Source organism: Notolabrus celidotus, chromosome 5, assembly GCF_009762535.1.
Source record: "Notolabrus celidotus isolate fNotCel1 chromosome 5, fNotCel1.pri, whole genome shotgun sequence".
NCBI lineage: Eukaryota > Metazoa > Chordata > Actinopteri > Labriformes > Labridae > Notolabrus > Notolabrus celidotus.
The window spans coordinates 27,339,885-27,358,899 of NC_048276.1; the positions used below are offsets into that span (position 1 = coordinate 27,339,885).

The 19,015-nt window shown below is 41.5% G+C and overlaps 1 protein-coding gene across 1 annotated transcript in view; it reads left to right on the forward strand.

The window, feature by feature from the left end:
• The first annotated feature begins 7,965 nt into the window (after positions 1–7,965).
• The window catches only part of esama (endothelial cell adhesion molecule a), an 88,265-nt gene continuing 77,215 nt past the window's right edge, over positions 7,966–19,015 (forward strand). The window contains exon 1 of the mRNA XM_034682825.1: positions 7,966–8,556. Within this exon, the coding sequence (XP_034538716.1) occupies positions 8,490–8,556 (67 nt within the window). The 5' untranslated portion in view covers positions 7,966–8,489. The remainder of the gene's footprint in view (positions 8,557–19,015) is intronic.

Consider the following 19,015-nt stretch of genomic DNA (forward strand, 5'->3'; position numbering starts at 1 on the left):
CCTCTCCTTTGTGAGTCCAAAACATTCAGCCATACTTCATATATGGTGTATGGTAGGAAATAGTAAATGGACTTGTACTTATAAAGCCTCTTCAAGTCCTTCTGACTCAAAGCGCTTTTACACTTCTCGTCACATTCACCCATTCACAACACATCCACTCACTGATGGTAGAGGCTGCTATAGTAAGGTACCATCAGTATGTTCTAACCTCATTCATACACATTCACACACCACTGAACAACAAAGGGAGGGATTCGGGGTTCAGTGTCTTGCCCAAGGACACTTCGGCATGTGACTACGGGAGCTTGGATCGAACCGACCTGCCATCCTTCCAATTGATAGACGACCGATTCTACCAATTGAGCCACAACCACCCAAACATGACTTCATCACGTGGCAACAGTGGAGGAGGCTTCTTAGTTGTTTATGGTAGTGATTTAAAGCTCCATGTATGGATCATTCACACACCTGTGGACGTTATTTTGATTTGCTGATTGTGTCCCGTACATGCAAAAGTAGATTTTCCTAAGCAATCAAGTTATCAGAGTTCTGTCCCAAAAGCATTCAGATTACATGTAATCAGAATACTTTCCAAAGAGTAGTCAAATTATATGTAATCAGATTACTTTTCTCATTTATGATGAAAACTTAAGTAACTTGTAGGAGTACCCTTTCTCTAACACATATATATGAAGAAAGTGAAAATGTTGCTTCAGACACAAAAATCATGAATAATTGCTTCTGCAGAGAAAATGACCTGATGCTTTCTCATCTGAGGTCTGACACCTGACTGAGACCTGAGTATGTCCTAATATGTAGGCTACAACAAAGTAGTATTTGGCAACTTTGCATGTACGTATATTCTTTGTTGAAATATTCCTTTATTACTTCCATCTCCTCTTCCATTCCTTACAACTCAGTTTAAAATGTGTGCAGGGACTCAGCTGACTAGTAATAGAAACAGGAAATGACGTCAAGCTGTCCAGTTCTGCCCAATCAAAAATAAGAAATGTTGTCCCTACCCTTACTGTTTTGTAAAATGCTGTTGTGTTTTGTGAAATGTCGTTGGGCTGTGCCATTCAGAGCCACCGAATAAATGTAAGCTCATGATGATCACATTTTGACTCTTTGTTCATTTTGAGGTTAGCAACCATCTGAGCATCTTTGCCGGAGCAAAGATGCTCCTGCACACCTGCACAAAGTAAACCAAATCCTGCCCCCTGCTGGCCCCCCTGTTGGATTACATTAAGCCTGGTGCTTGGTTTACTTCACCTGTGAGTATCACTCAATAAACCATTGCAGTAATATTTTAACCATCTGAACGGTAATTCTTTAAAGACACAGAGATCAGTTCATAGACCTTCATCTCCACACCACGATTACTGCAACAGCCTCCTCACCTACCTGAACCAAACATCTTCACCTCGGCCCAAGCTTCTACAGACCTCAGCTGCTGGCCCCCAGTATGTTTGAATCGGCTTGACTGCAACTGACCTCTAAATGTATCTCAGTCAAAGCGCTTTTCCTGGTTTCACTTTAGTTTAGAGACCTCCTGTTGGAGACTCCTTGGCTTTAAGTGATCGTACCTCTTTTATTTTGTGTGGTCTTTCTTTGTTTTTGTGACACAAATCAAGAGAAGTGTTCCATAAATACAGATTATTTGATCTACTTTTCCCTTTTTTTTTTAATTTCACTAGAAATTCGTTGTTGGCTTTAAACCTATCTTGTGAGTGAGTGAGTGAGTGAGTGAGTGAGTGAGTGAGTGAGTGAGTGAGTGAGTGAGTGAGTGAGTGAGTGAGTGAGTGAGTGAGTGGATGTATCAGTGCACATAGTTGCAGTTTCTGGCCCAATCTCGATGTCCACACTCACACACTCACTGACTTTTAGGCACGTTCCTGCTAAGAGGGTTTAGGGCTGTCTCACTGTCAGATCTTCAAGTGTGTGAGGGATCTCTCACAGACTTTTTGAGCCCTTTATGCCCGCTTTCCATAAGTGGGCATTTTTGCAGACTTAGCGTAAGGGAATTACCCAGAGTACATAGCATTGTGACGTGAAAAACAGGATTCCCAGGGGAAGCCCGCGAGCATGGAAAGGTAAACGAATGACGTAAGTTTGCCTGTAAGTATAAATGTAGGAAACAGCCTTAATCTATTTATATTCAGACATATACAGTATAATGTATATATTTATAGTCATATATTTATACATTTAACATTTTGTGGTTAAGCAGTCTGTATGGTAAGAGCCTGGTTTACCTGACAGTCAGTCAGTCAGTCCCTTGAGAGCCTTGAATTTGAGGGAAGTAAAAATTGTGCAATAAAAATTCTTAATGCCGCCAAGATAAGCAGCATGATGTCATGCAGGTACGTGAGAAGACTCAAAGTGCTGTCTCACTCCTAGTTCTACAGTTTACAGCCTACTGCCCTCAATCACTTTCCAGGTAGTGTCAATTTTGTCAAGAAGGGCCCAGGGCTCAGGGAGGACATCAAGATTGGGCCACTGAAAATGTATTTATGACTATGTTATTCTCTCATCTGGCCTCACGATGGCAGTAGATAGCTAAATCTGGAAATCTCCACACAATGGGGGGAAGACTTCCTGTCACTCTGAAGTAATATATATGACGTTAAAGGCATAAATATGTATGAAAAATAGTCAATAATGAAACGTGAGGGGTGTGAGAAAGGTGAATGATTCAGAGGTACGTCTGAGGGAGTGAAAAGCACATGTGACACGGCATGTTTCTGATGCACTATGAGCGCACAGACACTGACCTTTCAGAGAGCAGTCCTCAGGAACAAGAATCTGTTTCTACTTCATATCATATAAAATATATTAAACATAGACTGAAGCAATGTGACATCATATAAAAACACAACCACTGTGTGTTATTACGCAGCAGACAAATATGAAGCATGCACAGACGCTCCTTTGTTAGGAGCTATGCTCAGTCGTTTAATTTTTAATGATGCATTTTGCTATTCCCTTTTTTATTTACATAGTAGGTGCAAAATATTCCTAACTGGATGGCAGAAATTACACATACACAATGTCAATGAATATTTCAGTGTGCCCTCCTGTTGTATATTTGATAAGCCTGTTTGCTTTTGTTCAAGATGAATAAATGTGACACAATTCACAAGGAACAACAAGATTATTCCCCTAACATAATTTTTAATGTCTTTACTAAGTATTTATAATTAAAAAGACATAATTTTGGAATAATTCCTTCATGAATATATAAATAATATATATTATTATTGTTATAAATCTAAGGTTTTTTCTGATCTGAAGGAAATGTGAAATAATAAAACCTTTCTTTGAATCATTCTCTAGTGAAGATGTGAAGCAGATATAAAACCTTTAAATCCATACAGGAGATTTATTATCACTGCCATAAGCCAATGATACTTCATGCAGAGTTATGAGGACTGTATAGAGTATAATCTGAGATAATCTGATCATGAGGACAATAGATTCTAACATTTTAATCCTCTCACTGATTTTTCTCCATCTTCTTTATCATCATAATTTATCACAGCGGTTAGCAGAGACACATTTTTCAGAACTGGTGAAATGTGCCTCATTCAGTGGCACAGGTGATCAGGTTTATAGGCCGGTACAGGAGTGTTTCTGACGCATACCAAAGCTTGTTCAGAAAATCCTCCACACATCAGCGATCAAACTTCTCCTCAGTCTGCAGGGAGAGCCGGGAAAGAAAAAGCAAACACTGTGAGATACATATTCATGAATTCCTGTAGAAACCTTTGTTTTGCCTGCATCCTGAATGTAAGTGAAACGCTGCTCTTCAATGCAGAACTGTGCTGATTAGAAGAAACCATCTACCAGCTGATAAGATGAAATAATGTGTGAGTCTGAAGCAGGACAGGATGTCTCTGACACATCACAGAGCAGAGGTCATACAGGTACTATGAGGAAACGTGTTTGTTTTATGCATGTTTAGTGTTAGAACAAGGGGATGTCTTTGTTCAGAGCTCAGTATCTCCTCAGTTTGCTGCGAACATGTTAGGTTTTGAGACAGATTGAAATGACCTGTTGTTAGCAGGGTTTCATGATACAGCCAGCAGCCTCTCTCTCTCTCTCTCTCTCTCTCTCTCTCTCTCTCTCTCTCTCTCTCTCTCTCTCTCTCTCTCTCTCTCTCTCTCTCACACACACACACACACACACACACACACACACACACACACACACACACACACACACACACACGCACATAAACTACATACAAGGACTCTACCTCAGCTGCTTTTTGCACATTATTATTTGCATGTTATCTCGAATAGTGTCTGCGCCTTAACATCATTTGCACTGTTATCTATTTTCATTTTCATTGTCCATTTTTAAACTGTCACTGCACTACCTGCACTGTGTACATAGGCTGTTTTTATAAAACTGTATTTTATTGTATTTTATATTTAAATTTTAGATATTTAAAAGCTGGAAGAGAGAAACAGCATCTCGTTTTTCCTGTATGTGTCGTATATACAGTGAAAATTGACAATAAAAACCTTTGAACCTTTGAACCTTTGAACCTTTGAACCTTGAACCTTCTGCACTAGCATAATTATCACAGGATAACCACATAAGGATATAAAATGTTACTCAAATCTCTTTTCTATTATTATGAAATCAAAGTCGTGTTCAGCATCATGTGTTCATTTGTTTGTTTTTAAAGAGGAGTTTTTGGGCGTTTGTTGGTCAGGACAGCTTGAGAGAAACAGGAAACACGAGGAGAGAAAGAGAGATGACATGCAGAGCACCTGCTCTACCTGCTGCGTCAAACCTACTGTCTCATGGTTTGGTGCTGTTTCTAATAATAATAATTCATTCTTTCTTTAAGGGCTGTGCACATAAAGCTGCCACACACTGCTGATGCTTGGCCTGTTGAATCTTTTCTTCCCTGTGAGGCATGAAGAGCTTAATCGATCAGACGAGACAGAAAACATCTCAACTGTATCATGAGATGTGTATTTAATTAGCAAAGGCGATCTGTTTGTCCTCCAGGAGTCAGGTTTGCTCATCATTAGTGCCCTCTTTGTTTTGGTCTGTTTGGATTAGCCGTCTCGTCCACAGTCTGGTTGTAGCCCCTGTGTCTGCAGCACAATAGAAACAGGCCTGTTTTGACAGCTTCCCCCCTGCATGCTGCACAATCCAGCTGGAGGGCCAGATGCAATTTCAAACAACACAACAAAATCCCGTCCCCATAAGGCTGGAACCCTGCTTCTTTGGATTTAATCACAGGAATAACCCTCGTTCACCTCTCATAATTGAGCAGTCCTCCTGCGTTAGCCTCACCCCTGTTGCTGAGGCAACTGGGCAACCACAGAGAGTGAAATAAAGGGGTCTGAGCAGCACAGAGCGCAGGTCGGTCCATATTTTTACATCAGGGGGGTGAGCTCACCTTGGGAATTCGTGTCAAGCTGAGTCCAGTCTGCTTTTGCTTTCAGACCCACACCTCTTCACACATGAAAGAGCAGCAGCTGAAGATTTGAGAGGGAGGCTGGGGAAAAGGATGGAGCTTTGTTGTGTGGGTTTGAAAATAGGCTTATTGTTGGAAAAGCTTGAGTCCGGGTATCTGAAAACTGCCAAGTTGCACACAAGGATGCCTGCTTAGAATTTGATGAAACACACTTTTATTGCCCTTCATTTTATTTTAAAGGCAAACGGAAATCTAAATGGGCCGATTGTGACACTGTGTGAACTGGGACGTGTTGATGGAGGAATGTTTTCAGTCCTTTAAGGTATTCTCAAGTCTGTATGACAAGAACAACATGACTGAAACATGAACAATGTTTTAACACACACACAAACACACAGACACACAGACACACAGACACACACACACACACACACACACACACACACAAACAAAAATGCAGCATTCAGATGACAAATCCCAACACAGGTTAGAATCAGCACACAGCTCCATGGTGATCAAACACATTGAGACATTTGTTCCAGTGTTTATACACCATGTTTCTCATGTTACAGTCCTTCATTAGTTCTTGTGGTGTGAGACTGGGATGTTCATGTCTGTGGATTGATGTGATATAATGTTTGATCAGGTTGTCCCTGACATCTCTCCTGCTGTTGAGACTTAATCTTTGTTTCGGTTTTCGACTAGAATAGAATATATCTTTATTGTCATTGTACAATGTAATTTGAAAGCAAACCCATTTATCAGTGAAAAATATGTATTAAAAAAACAGTAGTAGAATAATAAAAATCATATAACAGTACACAAACACAAATAATAAATAAAAACGCTGAAGCACATGCAGCATTCAACATTCTAATAATTGCACAGTCTCCAATTTGACTGTTTTGAGGCATCGTGAGATGTAATGTTCATCCAAAGAGAGGAGGGGGCAACCAAAGATTTGCTGTGTAGAAGTGATGACCCTCTGGAGCATTCTCCTCTCTGTTGCTGTGCATACCACACACATATACACAATGTCAGCACACTCTCAATGGAGCAGTGATAGAAAGACAAGAGCAGTTTTTATGACAGGTGGTTCTTCCTGAAAAGTCTCAGGAAGTAAAGTAGCATTCCGGGTCAGGTCCTCCTCAATCTGGGCGCCCAGGAACCGGAAATCAGAGACCCTCCACTGCTGAATAGAGGCTGAATGCTGTTTTTTTTTTTCATTGGTACATTCCCTTTATGTCAGAATCTGCCATTGTCTCACCACTTGTTAAAGTGTTTCTGATTTTCGAAAAAAAATTTCTTAACCCTCCTATTATCCTTGGGGTCAATTGGACCCCATTCAATGTTTAACGTCTCTAGATGAATGACAAACATCATTTTTTTTGGCTTCATATTTCATGACTTTTCCTAATTTAATTGGGAAAACTGTGAAAACGTAAAATCAAAATGTTGATATGGTCCAATTTCCTGTAAAAAAAAAAGTATGCATCGGTGTTCCTTGGGGTCAATTTGACCCCAGGCTGTTTTAGCTATATATAACATAAGAAATATCAAAATTTTACAAACTTTTCTTTTGGTTGTTTTGAATGATGTAGAGGTCAATATAGCCAAGGACACTTCCGCATGTGACTGCAAGAGATGGGATCGAACCGCCAACCTTTAGACTGAGATATAATATTTCCAGCCACCATGTCTCTAAAGACATTCAGTGATGTGTCCTGTGTCATACATTTTGATAACATAGAAACAAGGCAGGGCCGACGAGAGCATGACAAACTCGCAGCGGTTTGATGTTCTGTTTTACAAATAAGTCCCTCTAAATGCTTTAAATTGTGTTTATGCTTGAAATATATTTTATTTAAATGGCTATTTAGGTAGACAACAAAGAAATATAAAGTACCTGACACATAAACCTGGGTAACAATCAGTTTCTGGAGGTTTAAATTGCTGTTCAAATTGACCTCAAGGATAAAAGATGTTAGGAAATTTGAGGGTAACAAGATGGTTAAAAATAAATTTGTTTTGGTAAAAGTGTTTTGCTAGTGTAATTCTGTTTTATCAAATGTAAAAATGTTTTCCAAATGTAAATTTGCCTCCAACTTTTTAAAAGTGTTTCATCTTTTGTAAATTTGCATTTGCACTTCCCAGCCACCGTATTATATGGATGATTGGCACCTTGCATTTGGTTAGTGTGGTTTATAAAATCTGTAAGAAAAGTAGTACCGTTCCCTGAGTCCCCTTATCCACATAAGATATTATTTTCTGGATTATATTCAGAGTGTCATGAGGTATTGTTTGAGGTAGGCTGAGTGTGTTCTGCACCTGCACATACCGCCGCTAACCGGGACAGGTGTATCAATCAAGTAATTGGACACAGGTGGTCATTTAGCGGATGTCAAAATGTCTGCTTTCAAAATAAGAGCAGGCGGTCATTCCTAGCGTTCAGTTAAAACGGCTGACATCTATATTGAGATTTATTTTGAAGGCTGTAAGCGGATTTTCTGGAAGCATCAGACGACACATGCAGCAGCTCACAGATAGAAGAGGCACCTCTCTCTCTCTCTCTCTCTCTCTCTCTCTCTCTCTCTCTCTCTCTCTCTCTCTCTCTCTCTCTCTCTCTCTCTCTCTCTCTCTCTCTCTCTCTCTCTCTCTCTCTCTCAGAAAAAAAAGGACACAGGATGACAAGTTGCGGACTTGTCGGCTTCCCACTGCCGTCTGGAGAAGGAGGACGCAGCTGATCGTGAGCAAAAGACGGAGAGGAGTGCCGGAGGAGCGTCAGTGTCGGAGGTTTTGTTATATTTCACACTTCTCTTTCATCGCAAAGTGAGAGAGAAAAAAGAGAGAGAGTCCTCGGGCTGCGGGATCAGACGGCGTCCACAGTCCCCTCACCTGAAGTGTCCCTTACCTACCCCGGCTCTCGTGCCTGCTGGGAGACTGAAGAAAAACCACCTGACAGACTTGGAGAGCTTTGCCTGAGGCGCAGCAGAGCTCATCTATAACGCAGGGAAAGGACATTAACACAGCAGGAGTGGAAACATCAACCATGGAGGTCTATACCACTTCCAGGAAACTTACTTTGCTCTCTTTTACCTTCCTGTGGGGGCTCTCAGGTGAGTCTGTTTTCATGCCTTTCGTTATTTATTAATAGGCATGCGTTTATGATACACCAAATAACACCATTAAGGCACCTTATTTATGTAAAACATTTCAAATAGTGAAAACATGGCACACAGCTTCACACTCCAAATGTATTCCGATGTGACTTCCACTCAAAACTTTCACTGATTTGATCTTCTTCTATAAATCTCACCTCCTGTGGCTGTTTTTCTCATAAACTATATTTATTCTGCCCTACTTTTGAAACATCTCCTCATTCCTGTCTTCAGGAATGGCACTGAATCGAGTTTTTGTCACATCCTAATGACTAATGAGTAAACCCGAGAAACGGTGTGTGTCTGGGGGTTCTTGTGTGTGTGTTTGTGTGTGTGTGTGTGTGTGTGTGTGTGTGTGTGTGTGTGTGTGTGTGTTAGAGGATGAAGAGGTGTGTTTAAAGCTGAAACACCTGTTTGTTTTTCACAGGATTTGAAACAAGTGTGTTACACATGATTATGTCTTCCAGGGAGGAATAATCCCTTTATATCTGCAGCAACATTGGCTCGGCATGACACTCTCTAGCAATGTAATAAACTCCTCCTTCCACTGATAGCTGTACTGTACAGCAGCCTGCTTTCCCCTGCCATCTCTTTGATTTGGAAAATTGGGGCACTGTGCAGCTGCATGAGTATTTTGAAAGTGTTTTAAGGAATGAGAAGCTTTAAATGATTCATTCAGGTAAAAATTTTAACAGCCGCATCTTGAGGGAAGCATAATTTTACGCATTATGAGATTATTACGATTCGCCATGATGTTTCGAAAGATACTTTGACAGAGATGGTTCTCTGGAGAAGTTTCCGGTGTCTCTTTCTAGGGCTTCCCTGAAAAGTAAACTTTCAAAATCACTGCAGTCTCAAAATAACCCTCCAGTACAGGATTTTTACCTGGTGCTGAATCCTCTGTGGAGGTGTCCCTCAAAAACAAGCAACCAGGTGATTAAACCTTCAAAACCAAAGCAGCCCACTGTTAAAATAACCATCCAGCCCTCAGGGGAGAACCAGGGGGCTGCCAGCTGAGACGCTGGTTCACAGGACCTCTTCTTGTTGTATCAGGATTTCCTCAGTGTTGGATCTAAAGAGGTCTTCTCCTCTTAAAACTGAGGCACCTGTGATGAAACCATGCTGCAACCTCCGGCCGCAAGAATTGAATCCAATGCGGAAGTGTTAAAAACTGCAGTTTCTCGAGTGTCCGCTTAAGGCTGGCTCCGGAAGTACCAGAAACCATATACACACCCACTCAAAAAAGCCGATCTTTACAGCAGAAATATACATGTTCACAGCCTGGTACAAAAGAGGAGTGTAGTCTGAATAGCTTGTTTCTTGATCGGCACACACTGTACGGGGGATGAATTTTTTCATAATGCAGCAGTTTCAAGGATATTAAGATTACCAGTTGTCCATTATGAGAGGCTCAGCTGACTTGATTGACAGGCGGGAACACTGTAGCTGTTGGCGAGGAGGCTCAAAGCCCGCCTCTTTACCACACACTAGCTTACCAGCAGTTAGGTTGAGTTCAGCATTTCCAATATGGCTCCCACCAACAATTAGCTTCAAAACAGAGCTTCAGAAACAGATAGGTGACATCCCGGATACTACGTCCATTATTTATGCAGTCTATGGATGAAACTGATAAAAACACTGAATGGAAATAATGTTTTCATGCTAATACAGCACCCCCTCTATGTGGGGCTTGGCAGGCTGAGCTGCCACTTGGAGTTCTTCATCCTGTTAAATTAATTGTTAAAATCATGCCAGACTGAAAACAACAAGAAAGCAGTTGGCTGGCAATGTTGTCCTGATGCTTCAATAATCTGTAACTGTACAGCTGTAACAAAGGGCCGGGGCCTGAAAATCAATGATGACTTCTCCGTCAGAGAGCATGACTGAACTATCAAGGCCCATGATTCAGGTATGACTGAAAATCCTCTACTTTAAATAGAACACGAGGGTCTTGCTCGTCCTGTCATATCATACGAATTTCATTCCACCGGCCCTCCGTCTCTGCTCGACTCCAGCATTAGTGTAAAGGACGTTTTTGTTGATGGCAGTCAGGACTGTAACGTTCACAGTCTCCTCTCTTCCGGCCTTCCCTCCCTCTCTCCCTCCTCCGCTCTCTGATGGAGAAACAGGACATATCCATTTAAGTCAGGAAGCTCCATCTGTTTCAGGTGAGTGCACGTTAGCTCCCTCAGACAGCCTGGTTGCTTTCCCTCAGCCTGTGACACATGAAAGCCAACAGGAGCTTCAAACTCTGCCTGAATTTGCTTTTGGCTGTCCAAAGCCTGTGTGTGCTCTTCAGCTCTGTTGCCAAAACAATCACATGCGCTGACACAGGCAATCTCAGTCCTGCTTGCTACGCCCTGAGGGAGGGGTAATACCTGAAAAATGCTCCCACACAAACGTCTGTGATGATATTATGCTTCAGACACCTTCAAGGCTTGTCAGGGAGTGATTGCAAGTAATGCCCCCCAGTGACTAATCTGGAGTTTTAACAGCAGCTGTGATTCAATGTCACAGACCCAACAGGACAACAATCGAGCGCAGCAGCTGACCTTGACCTCAGCGTTTGACTCACCATCAATCGCCCTGCAGGTGTGTCCCGAAAACACGGCGCGCCCCTGATACAGAGAGGAAGCGTTCATGAATAGCAGCCGGTGGCAACAGGAAAGCAGAGCGCTCCTTGAGTCCCCGATGGAGCCGAGTGTGTTAGAGCAGGAAGTGAGCAAACATCCTCCGACAAACAAGACCAGGCCTCCTTTAGAGTCTCTGTCAGAAATCAGGGCAGAGGAGAATGACGAGACTGCTAAGAGGAGCTCAGAAAACAGAAACCTGATGGAGCAAGGGTCCAGAGAAAATCATTTTAGATTTAGTGAGAAGAGAATGAGAATGAGAAAAGAGTGTTTCACCAATGTTTAAGAAAATCCACACAGTCCTTAAGATACAACACAAGACAGGAGAGCAGTAACTTGTTCTTTCAGCTCGAGGGACAACTCAGGAGCAGAAACAAGGGACTGTTTATGAATTGTGACTGTAGTGTCAGTCTCAGCCTGACGTCACAGTCGGTGATGTTGACCTTTAATTGACAATTCATTAAATAAAAAAACAACCATCAGACCATCAGATGGATCAGTATGTGAAATAAAGACATGTAAGGCTGCTCAATGCTTCAGGTCCACCTTCAGTAATCACATGTTTACCTGTTAAATCACCTTTAAGGTAAGGACCACCTGACATTGAAACACTTTCCAACCCGAGGCAGATGTCTGTCTAACATGAGTCTGGTTCTGCTCCAGGTTTCTGCCTGTTAAAAGGACATTTTTCTTGCTGCTGTAACTTGCTTAAATTAATACTGCAAGGTGCAATGCTAATGGTGGATTAAGATGAGATCAGACTGAGTCCTGTCTTTCAGAGGGGACTGGATCTTATCCTGTCTTGATGTTGGGTCTTTGTTAATAATATAACAGAGTATGGTTTGGACCTGCTATGTCTGTAAAAGCGTCTTGAGATAATGTTTGGTGTGATTTGACGATATACATATAAAGATTGATTGACTTCCCACTGAATGCTTCCTCAGTCCCTTAAACACAGATCTGTACGTGAGACGGATTTATTCAGTGGTTCCACCAACTTTGATGAACTGGCTATTCGGATGTGGAGAAGAGGAGACCTCATTAAAACATTGTGAACCGTAAACACGCTGGTGGCAGCTCAGCTCCCAGCCCCTCATATATGTCCACAGGAGAGCATCAGAAAGACAGACTGACACTGCTTCATTTATCCCCGGGTCTGCTTGTTCTGGAGGATTTCTTTGTTTAATGTTCTGTGCTCAGTGAAGACTGAAAACACAAGCTTCATTTTGAGAGTCAGTGTGGGTATGATGTTGCTCCAGCAGTGCTGTGTTTAATAGGACTAACGCACGTAGTTATAAATCAGTGATAATAGGGGCTCTGGTGGCCTAGCGGTCTAAGGGGCCCACATACAGAGGCTACAGTCCTTGTTGCAGAGGTCACCGGTTTGACTCCCGGCCGTGACCATTTGCTGCATGTCTTCAGCTGTCCTTTCATCAAGGCAAAAAAGCCCCCCCCAAAAAAACATAAAAAAGAATAAATCTGTGATAATAAACTGTGATTTAACTCAGGGGCCTTGGTCTTATGTTTGCCAAGCTGTTGCTCCTGCATTGTGACGTGGAGTCTATGAACTCATGGTGTTGGATGAGACTAACATTGCATCCTGGTAGATGGTAATAGTTAACACACTCATTAGTTTACGCCGTTACACCTGAAAAAACACAATCTTGTCTTTATAAGTTCGGTGAACCTGAATTCTGTCCTCTCCTCAGTGCTCGGTCTCTTTTGTTGTGATTTTTCCTGCTTAATTATTATCTGTGCTTCTTCTTTTCATAAACACATTAACATTATCGGAGTAGCGTGTGTTTGGATCAGCTAATGTGATTACATTAGTCCAGGTTCAATAGGCAGTGTGCCTCATTAAGCTTGTTATTCTAACAGCTTGAACGGTACACAAACCACAGAGGCAGAACATCTTTAATCTCAGATTATTTCTCTCTGATTGGTAAATGTTCATCATTTGATTAGGAGTTTCAGTATCACAAGTGTCCGGTCCAGCTCCTCCCCTTTGTGTATTTTCTTAAATCCTGAGCACAGATAGAAGTCGTCTCTTTTTCCTCCTAAACCCAACACTGCTGTTACTTCTGCATCTGTCCCAGGTGAAAGGTAAATTAACTTGTTCTTATACAGCACTTTTCTAGTCTTTCTGACCACTCAAAGCACGTTTACACTGCTAGTCACATTCACTCATTCACTCACGACTGACAGGCTGCTATAGTAAGGGACCATTAGTATTAGATAACCTCATTCATACACATTCACACACCGCTGACCAACAGCAGGAGCAATTTGGGGTTCAGTGTCTTGACCAAGGACACTTCAGCATGTGAGTGCAGGAGCTGGGATCGAACTTCCGATTGATGGACGAGTGACTCTGCTACTGAGCACAGCCGCCCCCCAGTTAATCAAACACATACAGTAAAGTCCTGGATCTGTATTTTGAACCGGAGCCAAACAAACATGCGATCTATGGGAGCTGTGGGTTTTGTCGGTCCACTGTTCCTCGTATAAACTCTACAAATGTTCACGCTTATCCAAAAGCAACTTTTACTCTGAAGAGATTGAACCAGCAAGCGACCAGAACTTTGACTTTTGAGTGAAAGGCACTGCTAACAATGTTCATAGTGTGGCTTCATTTTAGGTACTTATTTGGCATGTTTAGTTTTTACCTTGATACTCTGTGCTATTCATTTTTGTCCAGACTCAAACCCTTTTACTCAGTCTATGATTTCTGGAGACGGTTTGCACAAACTAAAGTTAAAAGTTTCCAAAATAAAACAACTTGTGGTTGTTTATTTCTGCTTTGGGATTGAGCTGTTTCTTTGGATCCGTGTCAGTGTAGGTGATGGTTCCCAGTAAACTTCAGCAACATCAAGGAGTAGTTCTGGGCTCCAAAAAGTTATAATAATATTAATAGTAATTAAGAAGAACCTTTTTTTATGAACTATGAAACTTCTAAGCTTATTACAAATGATGAAAAAAAGATTGTGAGGAGAAGCTGTCTGATGTGTTTCTTATAGAGGAGCTTTAAATTGGTCACTGAGATGGATTGTGAAGCTAACTGTTCGTCAGTCGGTCTGGTCATCAGCCGGTCTGTTCATCGGCCGGTCTGTTCATCAGCCGGTCTGTTCATCAGCCGGTCTGTTCATCAGCCAGTCTGTTCGTCAGCCGGTCTGTTCGTCAGCCGGTCTGTTCGTCAGCCGGTCTGTTCGTCAGCCGGTCTGTTCATCAGCCGGTCTGTTCATCAGCTGGTCTGTTGGTCAGCCGGTCTGTTGGTCAGCCGGTCTGTTCGTCAACCGGTCTGTTCGTCAGCCGGTCTGTTCGTCAGCCGGTCTGTTCGTCAGCCGGTCTGTTCGTCAACCGGTCTGTTCGTCAGCCGGTCTGTTCGTCAGCCGGTCTGTTCGTCAACCGGTCTGTTCGTCAGCCGGTCTGTTCATCAGCCAGTCTGTTCATCAGCCGGTCTGTTTGTCAGCCGGTCTGTTCGTCAACCGGTCTGTTCGTCAGCCGGTCTGTTCATCAGTTGGTCTGTTCGTCAGCCGGTCTGTTCGTCAGCCGGTCTGTTCATCAGCCGGTCTGTTCGTCAGCCAGTGTGTTCGTCAGCCGGTCTGTTCGTCAGCCGGTCTGTTCGTCAGCCAGTGTGTTCGTCAGCCGGTCTGTTCGTCAGGAAAACATTGTAAAACATCATTGAGAATTTGCTCTGACACTTGGTCCTCTTCAGTGGAAATCCAGAAAAACCCTGGTCCAGACTATTTTTAGACGTTCCCATCTCCCAGAAAACAGTGACAGAGTGCGCTGTGAGGAGCCTCTTCTTCATCCTGACATTAGCTCTGTGTTTGAAAGAGATACGAATTACTCAAGCACACTCGATAGGCTGGACATCCTCTGTCATGTTCATACCAACAATGCATGAGCCGCACCTTATCTCTGGACCCCAGAGCTGTACGATTACTCTCCTCTGCGGACTCGCCATCTGGCATGCAAAACATCTTCATTTGTTTTCAGGTGGGTCACACAGTGGACTTTACTTATTTAACAAGGTCAGTCCATGTGAGCTTCAGAGGCTCTGTTGGAGGGTGAGGGAGTCTGCTGATTGGGAGGGTTAGAGGATTGAATGAGAGCGTTATTTTTAGCTTCATGTATTATTCTAACACAGGGCCACTTAGGGCACTGATCCCCTCCCCGTTATAACACAACACAGCCTGGCATACTGGCATACTCTATATATGACACACTGACTTCCTGTTTCACCTCCTATTGTTACTCTGACAACTGCTCATTTCAAATATATTACACATCCCCTGAGGCCCGTGCCAGGCCGTCCACCCATCTTACAACCTTAGCCTTATCCTTAATTGCCTATTTCTTAGAATAATACCAAATGGATGGCAAAGCCCCTTCCGCTTTGAGCCAGGATTAGAGCCGTCTGAAGGCCGCAGTCCTCATGTATGCATTCTCAGCAACTGGTGCAATTTTGATTTGAGGAAGGAGATTGAGGGATTTATCCATACCTAATGACACAGAAATACAACAGTGCAGTTTTTTGTCCCAGGCCGAGGCAGTTTGCTGTCCAATCGACAGCCTCTTGTAATCCTGTGTATTTACACCCACTGGCGCTGTGTACATGGCCCAGCATAACAAGAACCTGCAGGGGGATTAGAATAGGTTAAACCCTCACAGTGATGGATGAAGAGAGAGCCAGCACCGCAGGAGAAGTCAGACAGAGTTCTCCTTTCACATTGTGACTTCATAACCTTGCAAAATTTCTTTCTGTCAAAATGTTCTCTCATGGTAAAACATGTTTTAGCTGCTAATCCCTAAGGTTCCACGTCCCTATATTTAGCCATCCTGTGCTGTAGTAAGTCAGAGAAAACTACAAACAGAAATTACATAATGAGATCAGAAGGACTACAAACCAAACAGCCACATCATTCCTGATCCCACAGCCCCTCGTAGAGATGTTTGACTTTTTTTTTATGTCCATCTCTTTTTAGCCATTTTACAACTCTCTCTGTTTGTGAGAACTTTGTGTGTGTGCGTCTTTATTGTGTTTTTATGTTGACTTTTTATCTCAGAGTGGTTTTATAACCAATAGTGTTCATTCTCTGTTTCTGTGTTGATGTGTTTCTATTTAGTCTTTTTTAGTCCCTTTATAGTCTGCGTGCATTTCTATGTTGTCATTATATCTCTCCATATTCAGTGCGTGTCGCTTTGCAGCTTTTTAGGTTTGTCTATGTTTACTTTGGAATGATTTTAGACTTTCATGAAGTTGTTTTTGTGTTTCTTTGCAGCAGTTTTGTTGTGTCATTAGTAGGGAAGTATCAAAAGGGTTAGGGTTAAACGTGCAATTCAGTCCAAACTAGCTGACCAGTCCAAGTAAAGACAACATTTGGTCAAACTGAGCACAATGTATGTAACACCACATTATACTACTACTGTCCTTCTGTTGAAATAGTACTACTACTACAACTAATAATAAAAATAACGATGATAATAACAATAATAATAATGATAATAATAATGATAATAATAACAACAATAATAAAAACAATTATAATAATAATAACGATAATAATAACGATAATAATAACAATAATAATAATGATAATAATAATGATAATAATAACAACAATAATAACAACAATAATAACAACAATTATAATAATAATAACGATAATAATAACGATAATAATAACGATAATAATAACAATAATAATATTGATAATAACGATAATAATTATAAAAATGATAATGATGATACATGTAGTAATACAAATAAAAATACACTAATAACAATAATAATAATAATAATAATAATAATAATAATAATAATAATAATAATAATCATCATCATCATCATCATCACCATAATAATAATAACAATGATAATAATATTATTATAACAATGATAAAATGTTCTACCACAATATCATTTTATGGTAAGTATGCTTTCGCAAGCTAGCTTACCAATTAACCAGAACGGGGCTTTTTGCTTACATGCTTACTGTAGGATGTTGAACCTCCAGGTTTGTTTTGCTTGTTTTCAGCTTCCTGTTTGGTGCTGACGAGGGTGCACTGAATGGCTGTTGGTTAATAGTCACGTCATTGAACTACCTGATTTGTATTAGACAAGACTAGAGATCTACTATAATATTAAAGAAGTTTGATTTTATCTTAAGGCCAAGATGAGAAAAAGAGTGGGTTAGAACAGTCCGCATGTAGTTTTATGACCAGCTCACACCCAAGGACAGAGATCACAGGAGCGTGTCCCAGATTTAAAGAGACTCTCATCATTTTATTCTGAATTTGTCTGCGACTTTAACATTGTCTGGAAAGGAATGCGGTCAACATTTCGGCCCTGCAATACTAAAAGCATTTATTAATACCTGCTGGTAATTCTGGTCCAGATTAGGAGGACAGAATTTGATTTGAAGTCTACTAACTCTGCTCATCTTAAAGAAAAAAGACCCAACATTACTTCTTCAGTTTTTCTTTGAAGTTATTTTGAATCCATTTATTTATTTATCTAGTTGTTCAGCATCTCCATTGAAGTGACTCATGTCTTTGTTGTCTCTTTGATTTGATTTTGGTCATTGTGCGTCTTTTTGTGGTGAGGTTTGGTGGATTTGTAGTCACTTTGAGTCTGTTTGTAGTCTGTCTGTGTCTCCTTGCAGTCATTTTGTTGTGTTTGTGTTTCTTTATATTCTTCTTTTGTGTCTCTTGTTTGTTATCAAGCATCTCTTAGTTAATTTGTATGTCTGAGTCACTGTGTGTTGTCTTGCAGTCTGTACAGTTTCCTTGTCTGTACAGCCTCATTCTCTTAAATCTTTAGTAAGAGATGTTAACCGCCCCCTCAGAGGCTCTGACACGAACATCTACACTTTAATGTAGTTTTATATTAAAAGACTTCAGTGAAGCCCGGGGCAATGTAAACACCTTGATCTCATTATCTCACCTTAATTAAAGTCACAGTCGCAGGATTAATGCAGTGATTAAAGAGTGTGGAGCGCGGCACATATTCAAGTCTGACCTCTAAAGACCATGTTCAGGCCAACCATCAGAGGTTTGACAAGTTTCAACTCCTGCCCCACATTCACTGAGTCCATCCTATTTTTAAATATCCACAAACATCATATTTTTAGTCTCAACATGACAGAAAGTGTGGGAAAGAGGCAGAGGAGAAACAGAACTTGTTGCTTGGAGATATTTGGATGTGCGGCTGTCACTAGTGAGAGCATGAATATAACAACATGAGTTATTCTTACAGGCATGTGAAGACAGTGAGAGAGTAACAGCAACAGTTTGAACACTGGTGTTGTGTCATTTCTTTTCTCTGGATGTTTGTGACGTCTCATCACCGTTAGAGCACCCAGAAGGAAGACGGCCTCCCCTCAGGGGTCATGAGAAAGCCACTGGGCGACTTTCCCAACGTCAGCCCAGGCTTGTGGACTCTTAAAGTCACAGTCACACACGCTTCCTTCCTTCATCCCTCTCTTCCTCTTCCCTTTGTCCCTCCCACCTTCCCTCTGTCAGCCTGCACACATGTGACTGTGCTGCGGTGTGCGGGTGTTGATGTGTTGCCTGATAGAAGTCTCTGGTGGACAGTAAAACTTGCTTCTGTGTATTGTTTGGCATGTGGGCCACATAAACAGAGTTATTCCCAGATGATGTTTGCTTCCATCCATTCAGGGATAATAATAATTCCCCCAACCAGGCATTATGTGTATAAATAAAGACCAGACGTATGGTATATTTATAGAGACATTATCATGATGGATGCAGGGTTTGTCTCA